Source organism: Ursus arctos, unplaced genomic scaffold (assembly GCF_023065955.2).
Source record: "Ursus arctos isolate Adak ecotype North America unplaced genomic scaffold, UrsArc2.0 scaffold_14, whole genome shotgun sequence".
NCBI classification, from domain to species: domain Eukaryota; kingdom Metazoa; phylum Chordata; class Mammalia; order Carnivora; family Ursidae; genus Ursus; species Ursus arctos.
Window position 1 is genome coordinate 33148664 of NW_026622808.1, and position 17108 is coordinate 33165771.

General features: G+C 53.3%; 1 protein-coding gene and 2 long non-coding RNA genes across 3 annotated transcripts; 2 read left to right on the forward strand and 1 right to left on the reverse strand.

The window, feature by feature from the left end:
• The first annotated feature begins 5 nt into the window (after positions 1-5).
• On the forward strand, positions 6-5303 carry LOC130543614 (uncharacterized). Its single transcript, XR_008959092.1, has 3 exons — positions 6-121; positions 1308-1880; positions 2404-5303. It is a non-coding gene; the product is annotated as an uncharacterized LOC130543614 (long non-coding RNA).
• MON1A (MON1 homolog A, secretory trafficking associated) lies at positions 3859-16275 on the reverse strand. The gene is made up of 6 exons (XM_026500396.4): positions 16019-16275; positions 8205-8344; positions 6426-6911; positions 5077-5842; positions 4243-4390; positions 3859-4138 (listed from the first exon to the last, which is right to left on the reverse strand). Exons 2-6 carry the CDS (start codon positions 8329-8331, stop codon positions 3998-4000), a joined length of 1668 nt encoding a protein of 555 aa, XP_026356181.2. The 5' UTR covers positions 8332-8344; positions 16019-16275; the 3' UTR covers positions 3859-3997.
• On the forward strand, positions 9824-11202 carry LOC130543615 (uncharacterized). The gene is made up of 2 exons (XR_008959093.1): positions 9824-10422; positions 10871-11202. It is a non-coding gene; the product is annotated as an uncharacterized LOC130543615 (long non-coding RNA).
• Positions 16276-17108: the final 833 nt, after the last annotated feature.

The window sequence follows — 17108 nt, forward strand, 5'->3', positions numbered from 1 at the left end:
AGTAGCCCGCCCCTCCGCCCTTCCGCCTCTCCAAGCCCTCGCAGGCCTGTCACCTACACTTCTTGGGCGCGTTTTTCTCAGTGGCGTGTGGGTGGATGTGCGTGGAGTGGCCCAGAGAGAGGTAAGGAGCCCTGAGCCGTCCCTTCCCGCCCCCCAAGACCGACTAGGCTGAAGTGAGGAAGGATCAGGGGCCCAGCACCAGCGAGGGTTTGAGGACCACCGGGCTTATTTCTTCCCTTGTCACCAGTATACAGCAACCCACTCAGACGCTGGTTCCCGAACAGGGTGGGGGCCCCCGAGAGGCCAAGAATGTGTGAAAGCCCAGAGGGGAGACGTGCGGCCCTCCAGAGGTACTGCTGCTCTCTGTGGGCGGGGGGCCATCGTTGCATGCGCCTGCCCCGGGTTGTCAGTGACAGGGTGGTGTCAGAGCAAGGTGTGTGTTGCCCCCTGCCTGTCCAAGGCGGTAGGGGTTATGAGTTGGGGCCTACCCTGCTGGCTGGACATTATAGTCAGAGGAGAGGCAGCTTAAGCGGAGGCCCTACCCTAGCTCTGGTACCTCCACTGCTGCCTCAGTCGGCAGAAGTTGCAGGATGGGGATAACAAAACACAAGGCTGGTCTTCTTTGCTGGCTCAGCTCCAGTGCCCCCTGATATGGGGGAAACATGGGCTTTGACAGGGGACCTCTAACCCGGCTCTGTAAGCTATGCTGGGCCTCCGTCTGTCTGTCTCTGAAATGAGGACGTAGTTCTAACTAGGTGGCTGCCCAGAGTTCTCTCTCTGGTATGTGAGGTGTATGGGATTGGGAGGAGCAGAGGCAACCTTGCCTCTTACACCTGGACTTCAGCAGCTGTTCCTTGATAACTGGTTCTCCCCAATACTGGAGAGGGACTCTGGGGGACATCATCAGCCTGACGGCCCCCTCAGCCACATGGGCCTGGACCCTGGAGGAAAGGGAAGCTTCATAGAGTGGCCCTAGGCTGAGGTCCCAGGGATCTGTGAATTGTGGGTCCCCGGGGTTTGGAAGGTAAGAGGGATGGGAGAGAGAGGAGCTTTCTGCCCAGCAGGATTCATTCAGCCTGACTTTGGAGCTGTATCTCCTGTACTCCCCCATCCAGACCATACCCCTTGTTCCTCCTTCCAGGAGCACTTTTTTCCTTTCCTCCTCTTGAAACTTAGATGGCACCTCCTCCAGGAAGCCCTCCTGATCCTGTCAATGCCAGATCCATTTCGTGGGTCCCACAGATCCTGTGCTATACCCACCCAGCACAGTTGACTCTGGATACCTGACTCCTTTTCCCCATTTCTAGTGCTGGACTCCCTCCCCCCTCAAGGCTGGAGTTCAAGGAGCACCTGGTGGAGAGAGGAAACAGCAGGAATGGGCAGCCACACCCAGTGTTGGAAGGATTCCAGGCCTCGGGCAACGTAAAAGGCACTCCCTTCTCTAACCAGAATTGGCCCGGAAATGAATAAATACCCATAAAAAAATCATGGCACAGTTCCTGTGTTTCACAGTCAACATGCCTAAAGATAGTCATGCACAGCGAAACTGAAATGAAACATTCTCTGCTGGCACTGAGACAGTTTTTTGGACCCCCATCCTGCCTCGGGACGTTCGGAGAGACTTCTGTGGATTGGAAGGAGATCAGAGCCCTGCTTGATCACCCTATCCACCCGTATTGAGGGTTGGGGTACAGCAATCAACAGTTGATTCTTTGCTGCCACCGTGTGGCCAAGATGTTGGCTGGTTCCAAGTCAGCATCCGTTCCTGGGCAGCCTGGTCCTTGATAGCAAGCATGCACAGGAGCAGCCCCTTCCACCTTCCCCAACTGCTCACTTTGCAGGAGGGGGACAGGCAAACCATGTGGGGAAGTCTGTGCTAGGTATGAGTGCTCCCCCAAGCTGAACTCATAAGGCCTGGCCCATATTTGGCTTAGGACCTGACCAACTGCCCTGGCATCTGTGATCTCAGAGTGCCCTCCTCTTTTCCCATTTTGGGCTCTCACACCCCTCTGAACACTACTCCAAAGAACTGCTGGCCTTTTTCTCCAACCCAGAGAGATCTCTGAGTGTCAGCAGGGGATCTCACTAACCACAGTATGACCATATCATTCTGCAGCTTTAAAACATTCAATGTCTCCCCACTGCCAGACTTTTACCTGGAGTTCGAGAACCCTAGACCTTGAAAAGTCCTCTGGCTTCACTGTACACCGCTGTACACCATTAATACTGGGTTCTTTACCAGGTCCTTCGCTTTGCATGCGCTGGCTCCTCCACTAGGAACACCTTCCCTGTTTGCCTGTTATCCCTTCCTTGATCCCCAGATAAACCCCATACTTCAGGTGCCTCCTGTCCTAGGTAAACACACTCATCTAATTGTGACCACCCCTTTCCACACCCACCCAGAATAGGTGCTGAACTGCAGAGAAGCTGAGAGCCCTTCAAGGATCACAGCAGGCAACAGGGGCACCTAGAAGAGGACCACTGATCAGAGGAATGCCAGTAGCAATCATGGCATCACCCTGGCCCCAGAGGCGGTAGTTTGGTGCACTGGCCAGGATCAAGGGGAGAAACAGAAGCAGGAACAGGCAGAAAAGAGCCCCAGGGCACATGTGCAGGGTGAGCAGCACCACCAAGCCTGTGGCTGTTCCCCAAGGACTCTGGGGTCAGGGCAGGGGGCTTGCGGCTATACCCATTCTAATGTGATCCAGGATGGGGCCAAGGGCAGGGACGATGCTGCCATTTCCTGGGACAGCAACTGAACCATTCCGGTGTACCCTTGGCCCATGCTACCCACACAAATATTTTTTCCAACTGGGTTGGTTTTAGTGGCAGAGTAGCTTAGCCCAGCTCTCAGAGACTGCGTGAGGGTGATTCACTCTACTGTCTGAAGACCATATTCAATGGACACCTTCCTCCCATAAACATTTCCTAGTTCTTTTGTTCCCCGCAGCCAATGAGATGGTTGTGGCAGAACTGGGAAAGCCCCCCTGACCCCCCAGGTAGAAGTTTTCTGAGCTGTGCCTTGGGCTCTGCCCAAAGAGGGTCTCGGGATAGAGTGAATGGGGCTGGGTCTTCACTGCTGAGCCTTCAGGGATGTCCAGTGACCCCTGTGGGTGGGCCATGCCAGGGTATGGGGTGGCTGAAGAGGGCCTAGTGTGCCTCATGGCATCTGCCCTTCCTAGGGCAGGGTTCACCCCTGCACAGAGGTCAGCTGGGTTTTCTCACAGGCCCTCCAGCTGTCTCCTGGGGCCATTCTAAGGAATGTACTGGCTGGAAATACAGATGCTGAGGTGGATGGCCGTCCAAGCTGGGACGATTTCCCCAGAGGCCTAGCTATGGTGAGGCTAAACTCTGAATCTGAGGTCTGTGCTGAACACTGGACCACCTCACCAAGGGCTCCCACCCACCTGTACCAAGGTTCAGACTCTCCCTAGTTGACTATCCGTATCTTTCCCAAATCAGCTGAGCAACAGCAGCCCATTAAGCAGAGCCACAGCTCCCAGGGTGTATGACTGGTCCTTTGGGGCACACTGCTGGGGACCCCTCCTAGGAGTGTGAGGAGAGGCACCAGGGGCTCCGAGTGTTGGGGTGGGGCGGTGGGGTGCAAGGCCAGTGAGGTGCTAGAGAACACTTTATGTGTGGCAAGACTTTAGCTGAATGCAAAGAGCCCCAGCCCAAGTTTCGACTCTGAGTGCCTGTGGCCTGATGCTGTGCAAGCTAGGGAGGAGAGGGGCTCAAATGTGCACGTGCCCCTGTGCGTGGGGGAGCACGGGCAAGGACTAGGGAGAAGGATTCAGTATCTGTATGGGAGTGAGAGTGGGTGAGTGAAGGGACCAGTGACGAGGCCCAACGAGTGTCTTCCCCAAAGCACTTTAATGCACGCACCAACCCCTAGTCCCTGCCTGCTGCCTGGGCAAGAGGGGCCAGCCCCGCGTGGAGGCTCCCATGGCTCCCATGGCCAAGTGTGCCGAAGAGGGCTGAGCCCACACACGCTCCATCAGTAGGTGAGGGGCGTGAGGATGAAGAGGCGGTCTTCTTCTTTGCGGATCCAGCGCATCAGCTTATGGATGGCACTGACGGCCGACGCCTTGGTCCCCAGGGGGCTGTAGCACATGTAGAGCTCAAAGGCACCTGTCACCTGGAGGAGGGGGCACAGGGTAGTCATCGAGGTTAGGCAGCCCCCAGAGCCCCTGCCCAGGATCCCAGTGAAGCCCAGTCCAGCCCAGCCCAGGGCCACCTTACCCAGGCCAGGAGGTTCTCATTGGGGCCTGTGTAGTAGATGGTCTTGAGTGGGCGGGAGGCATTGTGGGCTCGGCTGTGCAGGTACTGGTAGAGGCCCAGCAGCCGCTCCTGCTCCTCTTCACTGGTGTACGGGGCCTCAATCTCAGGGCTGGAGAGGGGGGAGTAGGTTCGCAAAGAAATGACTTCCATTGCCTTCTCTGGAGACCCAGAAACAACTATTCCTAGCCAGGGACACGCTGCCATGTGTCCCACCCTCCAAATGTTCTCCCAGGACAGGGCACTGTCTACCTGCCACAGAAGACTCTCCACGACAGGGCTGGGCCCACCCAGACGGGAGCCCTGTTCTTCCCCCTCCCCCAAGTTCATGGCATCTTCGGTGACCTTCCCTTGGAGAGGCCAATCTGAGTTTAGGTGTCCAAGACAGAGAGACAGGTCTGAAGTGGAGGAAAAGTGAGCTGGGAACCCAAAAAGGGGTAATGGGAGGACAGAAGCTGCCACATCTGGCTCCAGCCCCTCGGTTGGAGGAGGAGTTCTGTGGATCCTAAGGCAGACTTGCTCCAGGGCAGGAGATCCAGGAGACCTCAGTTCCAGCTTCCTTCCCTGGGTGTACTGGGCATTTCAAGGCTTTCTGGGTAACAAAGTGGAGAGGTGTATGCCCATAGGGAGCAGAGGGATGAGGAGACTGGGTCCCTGATGTGAAGCAGACCCAACATGGCAGTCCATTCCCAGAGGGGCTTTCAGCTTCAGGACTGCATCAGGGCTCAGGACCAATCCCCCCCACCCCCGCACCCACCCCTATCTCCCTCAAGCAGTGTCCCTGAGGCCCTCCCTCACCTGGTGAAGAGTCCCGAGCTCTTTGACTTATAGAGGAAGTGGCGCAGGTCGGGGATGCCCACTTGAGCAACACTGTAGTAGGGCGTGCGCAGGGCTTCCCGCAGCGCCAGGTGGGCGCCGCGCTTCCGCAGGCGCTCCTGAAAGCGGCGGCGGCAGTCCGAGACTGCAAAGAAGTCCTCGCGGTCGGTGGAGACGAGCAGCAGGCAGAGATCGGTGTCAGGCTCCAGGTAAGAGATGTGTGCGTGGAAGAAGCCGGCCGCGTTAAACTTGGGCAGGCACACGGGCGTCCAGGCCTCGCCCTCGCGGAAGGACGAGGAGGAACTTATGAGGTTGAAGAGCAGGTGCAGGTCGATGGGGTGCAGGAATTGGTCCTTGCGGCGCACTAGCGCCACGAGCTGGTTGCGCGCCAGCAGGATGGAGAAGACGAGGCTGCGCGCTCGCGCCTGCTGCAGGCTGGCACTCACCGCGTCGCGCACGGCCGCCGCCAGGGGCAGGCAGCGCGCCGCCCCCATAAGGAAGCTGGGGTCTCGCGCCATGAGCTGCAGCAGGTTGTCGGTGATGCGCTCCGAGCCCGAGAGCAGGCGCCGCAGGTCGTAGTTCTGCTTCTGCTGGAAGATGTGGCTCAGCTGCGCGCCCGTGAGAAGGCTCAGGATCTGGTAGTAGATGTAGAGCAGCTCCTGCGCCAGTTCCTGCGCCGACTGCCGCGTGCGCGCCACTGCCACCAGCACCAGTGGGCTCCGGCGCACGAATACTACCTTGTAGCCATCTGAAGGTGGAGGGAGGGGGTGTCAGCTTCTCCGGGAAGCCTTCCGGGATTGGCCTGGCCCAGCTCCCTCGGAGCCCTGGCTTCCTACGCCGCTTGTCGCCTTCTACAGCCTCTCCACCCTCCCTCAGAGCTCTGCACACAGTAGGGACTTAAGGATGATGAAGATAGAAACGGCAGCCCGAGGTCCCCTTTCCCTGAGGACTCCAGGCCTGTCCCTGCCACTTGGTTCACAGACTGGCAGCAGCCAAAATGCAGTGAGCGCTTCAGAAAAACACGCTTGTGTTAAACGGCAAGAGCTGGGTGGGGCTCAGGACCTGGGGCTTTTTGGTCACCTCCCCAGACTTCCGGTTCTCTCCAGGGGCAAAGCCCACGTCAGAGCCACCTTTGGCCCTCACAATAGCCCTCTAAGGCAGTCAGTGTTGCTATCCATGTTCAGATGACAATATTGAAGCCCAGTGAGGCGGAGGGACTGCCCTTGGTCACATAGCACATCCCAGCCCTCTAGTCCCTGGGGGTCCAAAGCCTGCTATGAATTAACCCTGGCCAGGGGAGCCCTCCCTGCCCCCCTTTCCAGGTGGCTCACCTGCGTGGATAGAACGAATGGCATTCTTGTCTGCCTCCAGGAAGGACACCAGGGCCACCATGACACCCATGGTGCTGGAAAGTGCCTCCTCTGACCCATAGCGGGAGTACACAGGCTTCCCCGCCTCGCTCAGCACAAAGACGTGCTTCTGGTGCATTCGCCAGGCCTCAGCAGCCTCCTCCTCATCCCCCTCGCCTGCGCCCTCCCTGGGGGGTTCTGTGGCTGGCCGCCCAGCTGCCCCTGAAGACTCTGGCCAGTCCTCAGAGCTTCCTGGCAGCATCTCCTCCTGCAGGTCTCGGGCCACACCCGTCAGCTGGGTGCTCAGCTCACTGAAGTCCTGGCTGATCTGGCGCATGTCTGCAGGCAGCGGTGGGGGACCACCAGCACCCTCATTAGGGCTGTCCCCAGAAGCTGCCCCATCTTCCGATTCCGTCAGGTCCTCGTAGGAACGGGCATGGACGAACATGGCACCCTCCTGCCCAGCACCTGCCGGCCAAAAGCACTGGTGCTTAGAGCAGTAGCCACTGGCAGACCACCTTACCAGCAAGGTGCCTAATAGGGTACTCTAGCCTTACTGCCCATCCTGGCGACCCAAGCCACTGTTCCCTCCTGCTGCTGCCTGCTATGAGTTATGCCTCCCTGCTAGTGAGAGCCCACCAGTCTCCTCCCATCATGCTGGGAATAAGACCCAAACCCCTCATGGCTGCGGGGGCAGCTGGCATCTGCTTGCTTCTCTCACTCTCATCTCACAGTTCTTACCCATTCCACTCACACTGACCTTGACCCACCTGCTCTTTGGACACCCTCAACATGCCCCCACCCGCCTCAGGGCCTCTGCAGCTGCTGTTCCCTCTGCCTGGAAGGCATTCCCACCTCCTCATATGGCTGGCTCCTTGTCACACTTCAGCTCTCAGTGAAGACGTTAGTTACCTCCTCACCTGACCTCCAACCCTGGGCACTCTATCACATCTCCCTCCTTGATTTCTTTTGTGCCACTTGTCAGTTGTTATCCTTCTCCCCAACTGCAATGGGGTTCTTTCCGAGAGGCAGGAACCTGGTTGTTCACTGCTCTATGCCCAGCACCTCGCCCCGCGCCTGGAATACTTCCTGTGTTCAGTGACTCTCTCTCCCTGCGAGAAGTCTCCCTGACCCTGCTCAGGCCATAGTTCCTAACCCACTCCAGTGTAATGGCCCCATTAACCTGTGGCTCCCCTAAGGCAGGGACCATGTCAGTCCTCCTTTACTGATTTTTTTTTGACAGAATAATTCAACAGATAAATTTTGAGTCTCTATGAGGAGTTCGGTACTTATACGAGGTATTGGGGATACAACCACTCTGTGCTCAAAGAGCTCACAATCTTGGGGACGAGAGACGTGCAATGCATACATAAACACATAAAATTACAAAATAATGAGTATCCTGTATAGAGCATGGTCAGAGCAGGCAGGCCTGACTCGTGAGGAGGTGACATTTAAGCTGAGAGCTGAGGGAGGGAGAAGGAGCCAGGAAGGTACACTGTAGACCCACGGAACAGGAGGAGGACCCATGCCGGCAGCCAGACAGCACAGGGTGAGTAGCCCAACAAGAAGTGGAGAGGAAGGCCAGACATAGCCGGACTGAGCCTGGTTCCCTGCAGTATCCCCAGCACCTGAGAAATAGCCCAGGAGTGACTGAACAAATACATGAATGAGTGCGAGCGAAAGACTGGCTGGGAATCCCAGTGGCCCTGGAGGCTGCTCTCGCTGTCAGCTTCCTGCAGCTGCACACCCTGCCCATACCTGGCTCCATTCCCTGAGCCAGTCCTGGTGTGGGGCTCTCAGCTCTCTCCATACTCTGCCCATCGGAAGGAGCCAAGGTGCCATCAGGGCATTCGCTGCTTCTCTTCCTCTGCATGTCAGCTGCCATCCCTCCGGCTTGCCTGTGGGGCAAGCAAAGGCGTCATCGAGGGTAAGGGGGAAGGTGCTGTTGGCAGGGGTCACTGGCATAATTAATAGTGGCAAGTACAAAAAAGCATCCCTCACCAGGACCCAACTAGCTCAAACCCCTGGGGAAGGGGGTTCTGAGTAGTCCCCTCTAAGAAATGAAGTATGTTTTCATTTTCTAAATAGAAAAGGAAGAAAGAATTCATTGTACCCACTCATTGTAGAAAACTTGGAAAATACAACAAGGTCTAAAGAAAGAAATGTCACCATTCTCCCACCTTTCAGGACCTTTCACTGTTCACATTTTGGTGTATTTCCTCCCAGTTTTGTTTTTTTTTTTAATGTACAAAGAAGGTAAATTATTTATTTTTATTTATTTATTTATTTTTACAAACTGATAATAGCAGCTAGCACTTACTGAGTGTCAAGGCAGCGTGCTAAGCAGTTCAGTGGACAGTTATCCAAGCCTAATCACTCCGCCCTGGGGCAGGTGCTCCTGTCTCAGACTAGCTTCATAGATCAAGGGACTGAGGCTGGGAGAGTTTGGATGTCTTGCCCAATGTCACAACAGGAAGGAAGCACTGGAGCTGGGAATTGAAACAATTCTGTATCCTGCTATCTTCCACTGCACATCCTACCATGAATATTTCCCCATTCAAAACTAAGTTGACCAATAGCGCTTTCTAGATATTTAGGCATTTGCAAAGAAAGAGCAAACAGGCTTGTCTTCAGGCTGGCTTTTTTCTGAATACACTATTGTACTTTCTGAATTTGGCACTGGGGCTTGCCTTACAAATTACAACCAGCTAGAGACATGACGGTTCTCAGAGCCCATCTGATGGCCAAGACTGACTCAGCTAAACCCCCCAATTCTCCTAGCCTCTGGGCCTGGTAGAGGTGGCTAGGAGTGGATGGCAGGGATAGCGAAGTTGGATGGCTCACTTGGAGTCACCCCTCAAGCCCCTGAATGGCAAGCTGAAGGGCCTTCACTTGGCAGGCAATATACATTCCCAGGGGAGGGCTTCCATTTGAGGCACTGACCCTTTTGTGAAGAGAAATCTGGCTGGATAGGCTAGAAGGGCAGCAAAGACCAGTCAGAGACTCATGAAGAGGTCATGCAGGCAGGCCAGGGGCCTGGAAAGGACTGGTGTTGGTGATCCTGCCCCTGCCTTCCTAGGGCAGAGTCTTAGGGAGTAACTGAGGCCCTGTTTCCCACTAGCTCTGCAACCTTGGGCAAATGACTCCTCCCTGAGCCTGGCGTGAAGTAGGTAGTCAAAAACGTTCACAAAGAGAGTGATCTCAAAGACCAAGCGTCCCCATCACTCGCATTTGTGTGGTTCCAGGTTGTATCCGTGAACACTCTCTCAGACCCCCCCCCACCCCCATCCCACCAGAGTTCCTATCAGGGAACTCCTGTATGGACCCAAAGAACTGACTTTCAACCTCCTTTTTTTTTTCTTCTTTTTTGGGGGCATCTTTGTTGGAAGCTATGGAATCCTTTCTTCAAATGAGTCTTTTGCAGAAGTTCAGTGTGCAAAACAGACAGAGCAGCCCAGTGGCCACCCCTGCACTGAGCCCGGAGCATCGCGGAACAAGTGAAGGCTGGGTACCACGGGCCCAGGGCATCACCCCACACAGAGTTGGACCAAAGAAACATCATTTGGGAGAAGAGCCACCTTTGGGGATTTTCTAGGCCACTGATCCCGTCCAGCAGGACAATCAAGAGCGATGGTTCCCAGCATGAGTCAGAGCCTAGAGGACTACCTTGGGCCACCTTGTCTTACAAGGGGCCAGAGTAACTAAGAGGCTACTTGCCCTCAACAGCAACCTGTTCAGAAAGTTCTCCTCAGAGACAGAGATGGAGACCAATGGGAGAAATCCCAAAGAGGCCAAAACAACCACTGTAATACCACAGAGGCCAGGGCAGTGCAGCTACAGTAACAAGGGCAGGCCTAGGTCTTCCGCAAGGAGACACAGGCCACATGAGAACCTCAGAGACCATTCTTTCACAAGCTAACCTAAAAGCCAGACTGGGGCCTACACAGCTACGTGAAGAGAGAGTGACCCCAGAGAGGTGAGTCTGTCCGTGTCCAGGCAGAGGGCAAGCTGCTACTGACAGGGCTTCTGGACCTGGCTCCCTGGATGGAAACCTGGATTGCTATGTGCTTCCTTCAGGGGAGAAGGTCCAGAACCACTGCTTTAAATCACCACATTTCTGGGATGCCTGAGTGGCTCAGTTGGTTAAGCATCTGCCTTCGGCTCAGGTCATCATCCCTGGGTCCTGGGATCGAGCCCCACATCGGGCTCCTAGCTTAGCGGGGAGGCTGCTTCTCCCTCTGCCTGCCGCTCCCCCTGCCGTGCTCTCTCGAGGGCTCTCTCTCTCTCTGATAAATAAATAAATAAAATCTTAGAAAGAATTACCACATTTCTATGTCACCTCACTTTCCCACTCCGCTAGTCAGTAAGTTCACACCTTCTCTCTTCTCAAACTTCCCTCACCTGCTTCTCCCATGTTCGCTCAGCACGAACTGTGATACGGCTGAGGAAACAGAAGTCAGCCACAGAGAAGGTCCAAGAGTCCCACCACCACCTCGCCTCACCTGCCAGACGCTGCCTTCCTTTTTCTCACTGAAGATGAGCTGTTCATGCTCCACTGGGGGCAAACTCCCCCACTCCAGTCCCTCTCCCAGATCATTGGTTTCCCCTTCTCTCCTATCCATCACCAATATGCTGATGCTTCGTCCATTTTCAAAACCTTCCCTGGGGTGTATTCACTCCATTATAATTCACTGAGCTGTACTTATGATTTGTGAACCTTAGGTCTGTCTTATTTCAATAAAAACATTAAAACAAACCTCCCTCTAGGTTCCACCCCACTTTTTTGCTGCCCTTTATAAAACAAACCTCAAAATAGTAAATACTCCTTGGAGTTTAATTAGTCAGGTGGGCTAGGTTATGCTTTGTGATATGAATGCCAAAATGGCAGAGGCTTTACACAGAAAGGCTTATTTGTTGCTCACAAAAGTCTACCATGGCTCTGGTAGTAATTCAGCTCCCTTCCAAGCAGTGATTCAGGAATCCAAGTTAATTGTATCTCATAGCTCTGCCATTGGAATGCGTGCCTTTCCCACCTCACTGGGCAGTGGAAGACAGGGCTGGAAGGTCATGTATCGGCTCTTAAATACTTCAAAGCCCAGATTGGCCAGAACTGGTCAGGTAGCCAGAGGGACTGGGAAATGTGGGGAGTCGTGGATAATCAAGAAGTACATCTGCCACAGCCTCTCCACTTCTCCCACTCACTCTTGAAGCCATTCCAACTAGACTTGTGCCTCCATTACTCTAGTAACACTGCTCCCATTAAGGCTGCCAGTTGACCTCAGGATCATCTCACTTCACTCAGGAGCAGCAATGGATGCAATTGATCCTTTCCTCTCTTTTGAAACATTTTTTTTCTTCTTGGCTTCTGGTATACCACTCTCCTTCCTTGGGTCTCCTCCTACCTCATGGACCATTTCCTCTAAGTCCTTTTTTGCAGTTCTTATAGCTAAGAGACCCAGATTTCAGTCCTTATATCTCTTCCTTGTCTTCATCCAATCCACTGGGTGATCTTATTCAGTTTCACGGTTTTAAATTCCACTGATACATTAATGATTCTAATTTTTATTTCCAGCGCCAATCTTTCTTCTGAATTCTAGAGGCACACACATTTAACTGTCTACTTGATGTCTGCCCTTAGATGTCTTACAGGAGCTCAAAGTTCTGTGTCCAAAACGGAGTTCCTAATCATCCTCTTAAAAACTTATTCCTCCCAGAGTTTTCGCCACCTCAATGAAAGACGTCATCCTTTCAGTTATTCAGCAAAAGATCTTGGAGTCGTCTCTTTTCCTCACACCTCATATACCAAACCATTAGCAAATCCTGTCACCTGTACTTTAGAATACAGGTGCACCCAGCAAAATGTCTTTCTTGTTAATATTTTCCTCATAGAATTCCTTTTAGTTTTTAATACCAACTGTGGTAGCCAGCCTTCAAGATGGTCCCCAGTGATCCTCAACTCCTGCTATTCATGCCTTTGTGTACCCCCCTCCCACACTGAGCAGGGCTGATCTATGTAACCAAAAGGATAATGTGAAAATGACAATGTGTGATTTCTGAGGCTAGGTCATAAAAGATATTGTGGCTGCAGCCTTTCTCTCTTGGATCACTCTCTTCAAGTGGAGCCATTAGCATGTTATGAGGACACTTGAGCAGCCCTACTCATGCCCTTTCAGGGCAAGAAACTGAGACCTGCAAACAGCCAGTATCAAATGTGCCAGTCGTGTGAGTGAGCAATCCTGGAAGCAAATCATCTAGCCCCAGTCAGGCCTTCTGATGATCGCAACATCATGAGAGAACCTGAGCCCGAACCATCCAGCTAAGCCTCTCGCAAATTCCTCCCAAATCCCCATAGGAATTGCATGAGATAATAAATATTTATTGTTGTCTTAAGCTGCTAAGTTTGGGGGTAATTTGTTACACAGCAATAGATAACTAATACAACAAACTTGTATTGATTCAGCTTATGTTCACACAGAAAAAAATGCATATTGACATCATCAGAACTTGATCTATATTTTAAACAAAGTAATGTGCATTTAAAGCCTCAAATTATATTCCAAATCAGACAGAACATCACTGAGTGGCAAGAAAAGGGGCTTTCTTGCATCGTGGCTGTTGCAGGTACTGAAAGAGGCCATGATACTACATCAAAGCAGCAAACACTGTTTCGTGATCAGGAGGAAATGCTTTAAGTATTTTATATCCTAACACTATAACTTACTAGGCATATATTAGGTATGTATTTTTCCTGTGATTTAGTACCATTTTAGAAAATTAGAGATTTGGAGTTGATGAGGGAAGCATTGTACTTTTCCCCAGTTAAAATAATGGGAAACAGACTCTAAGTTAGTGATTCCAGACATAATGCCCAACTTTCATCCAACACTGATGTCAAATGGGAAATACCTATATCCAGAATCTGATCACTGCTCAACACCGCCACCACTACCACAGTGGTCCAGACTACCATTCTCTCTGTAGGAGTGTCGCACCTGTTTTTTAACCGGTCTCCCCACTTCTGCCTTTGTCCCTGCACAGTCTGTCCCTCGCACAGCACTCAAAGCGATCCTCTTGAAAAAGAAGTCAGGTTGTGTAATTCCCCTATTCACAACTCTGTAATGGTTGCCACTCATTCAATGAGAAAGCCAATTTCCTCACAGCGGTGCACAAGGCCCCACTCTATCTACTCCCCCACCATTACTTCTTCAACCTCATCTCCTGTCCCTGCCCCCACTCGCTTTACTTCAGCCCAGCCACACTGATCTCATGGATTTCCTTTAGGATAATGTAAATGTAAATCCTGAGCACTTCTTCACTTCAGAACTTTGCCCTTGCTGAGCTTTCTGCCTGGACCACGTCTCTCTGCCTTTCCCTCTGCCCCCCCCCCCTTACCTATTCCACTGCTTGGGCTAGATATTGACATGAACCCACTCTCTCACTTCCTTCAGGTTGTTGCTCAAGTGTCACCTATCAGAGAAGCCTTCCTGTAATATCCCCGATTCTCACCCCTTTTGCCCTGCTCCATTTTTCTACATTGAAGGTCACCCGGTGACCTGCCACAAATTTCAATTTATCAGCTCCACGCACAGGAGGAGTTTAATCAACATTTGTCAGATCAAAACTTGGGGAGGGAAAAGGTGAAAGATCCTCAAAGAACACCCAGTTATAATGCAACCTCTGGAGACCCCTGCCTGTGGAGAAGACTTGTGTTTGGTGGTAGTCAAGTGCTCAGGAACAACGGCCCTGGATGAACCTGGTTTGGTTTTGTAAGTCTTTAGTTTCCTCATCTATAAAATGGGGATAATGATAGTACTGATTCACTGGGTTGTGGGAGGATTACATGAGATAATCCATGTAATTTGGTTACCCTGGCACAGAGGAGGCCCTTGTACACTCAACTGCTGCCATTAGCACACCATGATTATTTTTACTTAGCATTCAGACCATATGTAGCTACACTTACACATAGATCCAGTGGTTTCTGCCCCATAAATCAGTCCTTCGAGAGCTGGCTCACGCTGAGTCAGGCCCTGAGTGAACTGGCCTGGGAAAACATGATTCTGACCTCATGAATCCAGGTAGGCTCTGGCCAGAAGTGAGCCACCTGTGATGTCCAGCCAAAGAGATGTCTGTGGGCCTAAGACTGGGAGTTCCTCCAGGCTTACTGGCTCTTCACTGGGCCTGACATTGCAGGAATGGACCATTGGTTTTCTGCTGCTTCTAGGAGTCTCTCCTAAGTTGAACTCTTTGGTCTGCCACATGCCCCTGCTCTGTGCCTTACACCTTTGGCTCAAAGACCCAAACAAGGTCTACAGCAACTTACCCAATGTCCTGGGGGCCCACTACCCACCTTGTGGGCTTCATGCGACTGAGCCCAGGATGGCTGAGTGGTACCCAGTATGACACATGCATGGAGTGAGGACAGGGTCAGCTGGCTGGGGATAGCAGTGGCTTCCTTTACAATAGTTCCCCTGCTACCTGAAATCATGTAGGACCTCAGCATCTCCAAGGCCAATCTGGGGATCCAGCCAGAAGTCCTGAGGAAGCAAATAGTTCTCTGGACACTTACGCTGGAAACCAGGCAGGGAAGGTGAGTGACTCACAGAAAATCCCACCCCAACCCCCACTGGAGCCATAACCTGCATGACTGAAGCTCCTAGGAGGCTGGGCCTGAAGTCATTAAGCAAGAGAGGTCTCTTGGAACCAGTCCCATATGTGCCCTTGGGCCCCTTCTCAGGCAGCCTCTCTAGAAGTCCCCAAGGCATGCTACTTTCCCTAGAAGTGCTCTGCTGTGCCTACAAGCAATGTCATCAAACAGGCTGGCTCAATCAGCCCTTCTCCTGTGCCCACCCTGGAGCAGGTAGAACCTTCAAGAGCCCCTCCCTACTGGCTCCCTACCACTGTTGCTCCCTCTCCCTGCTTAGATAGTGCTCTGTTCTCCTTGACCCCTTTGGGAGTGAGCTCCAGATGGGAGGGTGGTGCCAGGATGTATGGGTGCATGAGACTGGGAGACTGTGCTGTAGCTGTTTCAGCAGGATACCTACCCCGAGCTGAGAGCATGGCCTGGTACTTGTCACTGCTGGTGGCCACTCCCCTCTCTGACAAAGGCTGCTTACCCTCCCCCAGCAAACTTGAACCCAGAAAGGGTTGCTCACCCAGTACAAGGGGCAGACGTGTTATCTGAACCAGGGCACCCTTGAGAGCAAAGTCCAAAGCCTCAGGACACTTCCAGGAGCTGCCCCATTCACCCCACAGTCACCTCTGCCGATCTTTGAGAGAACTTTATGGGGGTTGGGGTGGGGGGTGTGGGTGCCTTGGGGGGCGGATCCTACCTGGCTGCTGGCCCCTACAGGACTTTACCCTCCCAGCCAAAGGAAGGATTCCAGTCTTCGCCTTTAGTATTCTCCACTTGGGGGCCAACCGGCTAAGGCACCCCAAAGAGACTAAGACCTCCTACCGCAAATGGCAGCGTAGGCAGCAGGGGCGCCCTGTCTTCAAGCCCCTCGCTCCAAGGATGACAGCTCTCCAGTCTCTCGGTACCCCAGGCCACGTGGGCTGGCAGTCGTACTCACCTGTTTCTCTTGGGGGCCCTGGACGCACAGAGATTGCCGGTCACTGCACTCTGCCGGACCCCCGGGAGAGCATGGGTGCCCGGCCAGACCTGGACTGAGGGCGCAGGTTCGCGGGGCCACGGCCCCCTGCGGACGCAGACATGTCCCCTGTGCGGGCCACCGCCCCCTCCCACCGCCCCTCGCCAGGCAGCCGGCCCAGGAAGACAGCCCTCGCCGGCCTCTCGTGGCGGAGGCCCGGCTCCAGCCGCTCGGCCCAGCCCTGCCCGCCCCGGGGTGCATTGTGGGAAATGTAGTCCGCAGCTCGCGGCCGCCTGCGGCACTCTGGGGCGGGGCGGGGCGCGCAATCCTGGCAAAATCGGGGGCGGGGGCGGGGCCTGACCCGGGTCAAGATTTGCCTCATCCGGTAGCGCCTTCTTTTGCGTCGGGGCCTGGCCCAAGTGCCTCCCCGGAACCGAAAGGCCAGGGTGGGCAGCAGGCCCAGACTCCCAGGCCCCTCCGCCCCGGTCAGCTAGAGGTTTATTTCAAGCGGGAGGAAGAGACGTTGGGGTTGTTTCCTCTATTGACTGTGGAAGGGCAGTACAAGGTTAGGGGCTGGATAAATGTCATTTAGTGGGTCGAGCTACACTGGTGTAAAGGATGTAGGCGCATCAATTGTTGCTGAAGACATCCTTTTAGCCACGTTTTAATATATCAGTATGGGACTCTAAAACAGTTCTCAGCTTTGACTGCACATAGAACGACCTGAGGAAATTTTAAAAATCAGTAACACCTAGAGATTTTGATTCAATTGAATCGGGATGGGACTCAGACATCAGTATCTAGAAGCTTCCCAGGTGATGTGCCAGGGCAAGGAATGATTGTTATGGGCATTTGTAATTTCCTAGACACAAAGCAATACAAACAACAGGAAAACAAAACTTTCCCAATCTTTTTTTTTTAATTTATTATTATTTTTAAAGATTTTATTTATTTATTTAACAGAGAGAGACAGCCAGTGAGAGAGGGAACACAAGCAGGGGGAGTGGGAGAGAAAGAAGCAGGCTCCCAGCGGAGGAGCCTGACATGGGGCTCGATCCCAGAACTCCAGGAT